Source organism: Ursus maritimus, unplaced genomic scaffold, assembly GCF_017311325.1.
Source record: "Ursus maritimus isolate PB19 unplaced genomic scaffold, ASM1731132v1 scaffold_32, whole genome shotgun sequence".
NCBI classification, from domain to species: domain Eukaryota; kingdom Metazoa; phylum Chordata; class Mammalia; order Carnivora; family Ursidae; genus Ursus; species Ursus maritimus.
The window spans coordinates 10,747,892-10,753,891 of NW_024425786.1; the positions used below are offsets into that span (position 1 = coordinate 10,747,892).

The window sequence follows — 6,000 nt, forward strand, 5'->3', positions numbered from 1 at the left end:
CTGGGTCTCCCCATGGCCCCAGCTGACCTGCCTCCACCCTGTTCTACCCAGGTTGCAGGGAGGGAGGCAAAGGGCAGGAGGATGAAGGAGGTCTCCTCAGGGCCAGAAGGACATCAGCTTCTGTCAAACACCGGGCCGGGAGCCCAGGGTCCTCGGTCCTTACGTCACACCTGGTGGCTCCGACTCTCCTGTTGGCAGGCTGAGTTTACAGGGTTGGATGTCCAGGACGAGATGGGGCGGCACAGCCATCGCCTGCCCCATATCACTGCCCGCAGCTCGCCGTGGGGCCAGGACCCCATTTAGACATTCACCGTATGGACAGCATAGTGCAGGGTCAGCTGCGTGGCTTCGGGAAAATGACCTAACTACTCTGGGCCTTCTCACACTAAAGGCTTCTCCTCAGTGTTCTCTCCAGGGAGGGAACAGAGTTCTGGGGCCTCTGGGAAAAGGCAGGGAAGCCCACCCTGCAGCCAGAGCCTGCCCTGAGCTCAGCCACTCCATTTGCCAAAGAGCCAGTGGGGAGAGGGCACGAGGAGAGTCTCCAGGGAGCAAAAGTCACACTGCCTGCGAGGCAGCTGCTTGGGGCTCATGGCCCCATGCGTGTGCATGTGTGCGTGTGTGCGTGAGAGAGAGCGCACACTTCATTAAGATATAATTCACATATCATACAATTCACCCATTTACGGTGTAAACTTACAGTGGTTTTTAGTATATTCACAGATTGTACATCCATCACCATGGTCCATATTAGGACATTTTCATCACGTCAGAAAGAAACTCCGTGCCCTCCAGCTACCACCCCTCCATCCACACGTCCCCGCCAGCGACCACCCCCCAGCCCTCGGCAGCCACGAGTCTACTTCCTGTCTCCATAGACTTCCATGCTGTGGACCGTTCATAAAGTCTGTGGAATCAACAATATGTGACCAGCTCCTTTCACGTAGCATAATGTCATCCATGGTGTAGCATAAAGCAGTACTTTTTTAATTGTCAAATGGTGCTCCGTTGTATGGATATATACCACGTTGTGTTTTTAATTCATTCATCAGTTGATGGACATTTGGGCAGTTTTTCACCTTTTGGCTTCTGTGACCCATGTTGCTGTGCACGTTTGGTCTGTGTGTTTGTGTGGACATATGTTTTCATTTCTCTTGGGTGTGTGCCTGGGGGGCATTGCTGGATCACAGGGCAACTTGATGTTGAATCACTTGGGGAACTGTCAGGCCGTCTTCCAACATGGCGGCACCATTCCATCCATCCCCGGCAACAGCGTGTGAAGTGTCCCAGTTTCCCCACATCCGTGCCAACACTTGGGTCTGTCTTGTTTATTTTGGCCATTCTAGTGAATGTGAAGTGGTATCTCGTTGGGGTTTTGATTTGTGTTTCCTTGCTGACAAAGGATGTCAAGCTCCTTTTCATGTGCTTGTTGACTGTTTCTTGGAGACACGTCTATTCAGATGGTTTGTCTATTTTTAATTGGGTTGTCTTTTTATTATTGTAAGAGTTCTTTGTATATTCTACACGTAAGCCCCTTAGAGAGACGGTTTGCAAGTATTTCCTCCCATTGCCTGAGTTTTGATGTCCTGGCGGTGGCCTTGGGAGCACAGCAGTGTTACATTTTGATGGACCGTGATGCAGCTGCATTTGTCCCGCGGTGCCTACTCTTGGTGTCGTGTCTTGCTGCGTGTTTTTAACCAAGTGCTTCTCCTGTGGAGGAAACGAACCAGATGATGGACTGTCGTGCTGGGTTGAGTGGTCCTAGGGCTCGGAGTGGACCGTGGGGGTTCATTCAGCAGGGAGTCGGGTGCCATCAGCTTCCTGGGCCATGGATGCGGGCACTTACCAGGCCCCCAGCTCCTTCTTCCTGCGGACCTCTTCAGTTCAGGGCTGGGAGGGATGCTCCATCTAGGACTTGCTGCCTTGATTGGATCAGTAAAACCAAGAGGTGAGAACAGGGACTGTAGAGACAGGCGGACCTGGGTTCGAGTCCTGGGAATGCCACTAAGTGACCTGGGCATGTGGGAGAGAAACATCATCTTTCTGCACCCCGTTTTCTCATCCCTTAAAAAGAGGATAGAGGCAGGGTCCCTTTCTCGGCATCTGGGACCATCGGACAGCTAGGGCTCAGGCACTCACTCACTCTTCTGCCCCGCAGCCATGAAGGCCGACCGGAAGCGCCTGAAGGGTGAGAAGACGGACCTGGTGAGCCAGATGCAGCAGCTGTACGCCACGCTGGAGAGCCGCGAGGAGCAGCTGCGCGACTTCATCCGCAACTACGAGCAGCACCGCAAGGTGGGCACCCGCCCCTCCCCCCGCTCCCTCCCCTCCCCCATGCTGGACACCAGCTTCCTCCCCTCCCCAGATACCAGCTCCCTCTCCCTCAACCCTCCTCCCTTCCTCCTCCTCCCTGTCATTCAGCTCCCCTCTCCCCCCCCCTCATTCTCCTCCCTCCCCCTGCTCCCTCCCCTCCCCCCCAGACACCTGCACCCCTACCTCCCACTGGCTGCAGGGTAAGTTCTCTGCCATCACAAGGTCTGGCTTCTCTAACCCCCAAACACACACTCACTGCCCATGTCACCCACTCACCTGAGGTGGCCTCAGATGTCTGGCCCGGGCTTGGGTATGGAGGTGAAAGGAGCACAGCCGTAGCGGGGGGCGGGGCGGGGGTGCAGGCAGGCCTCCTTGGCAAACAAGCCTGGACAGGACAGCCCAGTCGGTGACAGGGTGGACTCTGGATTCTCGCTGGCCCACATTCAGATCCCAGCGCCCTAGGCGTGTGCCCAAGGGCATGTCGCTGCACCTTGGAGAGCCTCAGACCTTGTAGTGGCGTGAAGAACACTGCTGGGGTGAGGAGTGCAGAGCAGTGCGCGTGGCATCGCTGTATAGTAAGGGCTTGGTAAATATTAGCTGTGTGTCTTATTAATAATACCATAGTAACTGTGCAGAGAGACCTGGGAGCGCTGGTGAGACAGCAGGAAATTCTGCCTGCAAGGAATGGGTCTTGGAAGGCTTCACAGAGGAGGTGACATATGAGTTGGGCTCTGTGGGGTGAATAGGAGTTTAGTCAAACAAATGAGTTATTTCCACCGTTGATGTTTACCGAGCAACCCGAGGCAGACCAGTGAAGAGGGCATGGCCGCCCCCGACTGGGAGGCATGGGTGGTGGTATGCTGAGCATTTCAGTGGCACTGTGGCCCTCCTGGGACTTCTGTCTTGCAGTGGGTCATCAAATTTGTTTTTATAATTGTGCTCCTACTTAAAATTTCCACGGAAATCCACCTTCCCCCCGGACATGCCCTTTTTTAAAGTCCAGGTAACTGGGCCCCCCCCAGTCCAGCCAGCAGTGGGGGGTAGTGTTGACGCCGCTGCAGCTGTAGGCAGCCGTAGACGGCCACCGCTCAGCATCAGGTGTCACTCTTACGGAATGGCTTCACCAGACCCTTCAGATTCATTCAGAAAAATGGAATTTGGAAAACACAAAGTTTTTGTTCAATGACTGTCGTAAACCTTGTTGTCATGTGGAGCAAGTGACTCTCGTACTTCCAGCATATCAGTGGAAGAGCAACATCACGATAGTCTTTAACCATCGTTGGGTCCAACCCCATTTTACGGATGGGAGGACTGAGGCCATGAAGGATCCAGGGATGGACCCAAAGCCACATATTTAGAGCTGGTTTGGAGAAGCTAAAACCACAGGTCCTGGTTTTATTCTGTGTATTCCAAGATCTTGCAACTGGTTAAAAAGAAATGACTTGCCTTTTATGCACAAGATAAGTGTCCCCGTGAACAGGACGAAGGGAACCCTCAGGTGTCCCACACTCCTTGGCCCTGCCACTTCACCTGCCACTGCCCACCCAGCTCCTCCTGGGGACCCCTGCAGGCCTTGCCTGGAGCAGGGAGCAGGACCCCAGTTCTCTGCGCTGCTGGGGTCAGCACGGGCACAGGCTACTGAGAAATGAGGGGGCCCTGCCCAGAAAGTTCACAGGATTACGACATCCCAGAAAGTTGTACCTAATGCATGTTCCCTGTCACATGGGTGCGGTTCAGAGGGGGATTTGGGACTCTGCACAAGTCCAGCTGAGGACGTTCTCACAGCAAGCTGGGCAGCCAGGCCGGGGACCAAGAACCATCCTGGGTGGTGAGGCTGCTGTCACAATAGGCCACCTTCATCCTGCCCTCCTCGCCTCCCCAGTCAGGCCTGCGTCCCCCTGCCGCCCCCTCCTCACCGCATCCCTCCTCCTCCTGTCCAGTGAGCCCCACGTGCTGGTAGAGGGACCCCACTCCCAGTTTGGTATCTGAGCCCCGGCACAGCGGGACGAGCTTCACCTCGTAAATCCCGGCCACCCTGACCCACATCTGGTTCCCTCCGCCCTGGCCAGTGTCCTTTCTGTTGCTTTCTGCCTCAGTTACCAGCAAGGATTGAGACCTCTACCACACTGTCTGCGGGGCTGGGGAACTTATTTCTCTGGCCTCAGTGCACTCATCTGGGAAATGGGGATCACCACAGTCCCCACTTCACAGGTGGTCGTGAGGTTTAAATACAAGTGCCTAAAACACTGAGACACCATACTGGTTGTGCGTTCAGAATGTTCCATGTCCATTGCTGCTGAGCCCCGCTCTCCTGCCAGGGAATGTGATCATGGGAGGGGGCGTCAGAGTCTTCACCAAGACAAAAAGCACCTGCGGGCCTTCCCTCTGGCCCGGCACCCTCAGTCTGCTCATGGCCAGTGCAGTCAGTGACTGCAAACAGACACAGAGACAAAGGTGATCCTGAGGGTCCTAGGGGACCTTCCTCATCATTCAAGAATGTCTTGTAAGCAGCCTCTTGCACACCAGCCAGCTCTAAGGGATGGTCCCCACCCAGTTACTCAGTTCCACACGCTTCATGTCCCAGGCCCTTCTGTGATCTAGGCCGGTGGCTGGGTGCTGGGGGCAGATGCCCAGGACGTGGTCCAGCCCCCAGGGAAGGAGCTCCCCATCTGCATGTGTTCCAGGGGCCCTGCCTGTCCCTGTTACCCTGACCCCACCTGAACCCAGCTCCACAGATAAAGGAGAACCGGCCAGCAGTGGCATGCCTTCCTGCCCTGGGAGTCTTGCTTCCAGATCTCAGGGCTCAGCTCCGCCTGTGACTGGGTGACAGGGCCATCTGTCGCCGTGTATCTTGCATGGCCGGTTTCTGCTGAGCATCCGTCACCCTGGGAGATGGTACTGTCGCTGTCTCACAAACCAGGTGGCTGGTCGAGGTTTGGGGAAGTTGAATAACTCAGCCGGTGTCCCCCAGCAAAGACTCAAACCCAGGCATCCTGAGCCCAGAGAGCAGGGGCCAGCGGCACGTCCTGGAAGGGACGGTCCCCCGCACCCCTCTAGGCTGCACTGAGAGGCTGGGGGGCTGCTCGCACCTGGCATGGGAGCTGTGGCGTGATGGCCCTCATTGAGCAGCAGTGTCTGTCGCCCTCTGCTGTGTGCGGGCTGACCCCGCTGGGACCCAGGTATGTGCCCGCGCACCGAAACGGCACATCCCTGCTCTCAGCACATCTGGGGGGCTCAGGTAGCAGGACAGAGAGCCCAGGGCTGCTCTCGGGTGGGTGGTCCGGGAAGGCGGCTCAGAGAGGACCTTCGAGTGGGGACTGCTGTGTGCCCGCGCCGTGCTGAGCTCTCCACGTGGATTATCTCACTCCGTCCTCAAAGTAACACCCTGAAGTCCCTGAGTATTATCTCCGTGTTACAGACAAGGGCGCGGGGTCCCCATAGTCCCTGCAGCTTGTCCTTGCAGAGCCAGGATTTGACCCCACTCCCTCTCCCCAGACCATAAGCCATAGCCGCAGCTCTGTGACGGCCTCAGAGAAAGGGCCAGCCCTCGGCCTCCCCGGCTCTGGCCATCTGGCTGTCAGGCCTTCGGAGACAGGGCTGGTAAACAAGGCAGGACGGCTGCCTCCCTCCATGGCCCCAGGCCGCACAGACCTTGAGCATGGCTCCTGATGCGATGAATGGGGAGACCTT

General features: G+C 56.5%; 1 protein-coding gene across 1 annotated transcript in view; it reads left to right on the forward strand.

The window, feature by feature from the left end:
- KAZN (kazrin, periplakin interacting protein) overlaps positions 1-6,000 on the forward strand; it is a 97,730-nt gene that overhangs the window by 75,471 nt on the left and 16,259 nt on the right. The window contains exon 3 of the mRNA XM_040645802.1: positions 2,156-2,292. Coding sequence (XP_040501736.1) covers positions 2,156-2,292 — 137 coding nt within the window. The remainder of the gene's footprint in view (positions 1-2,155; positions 2,293-6,000) is intronic.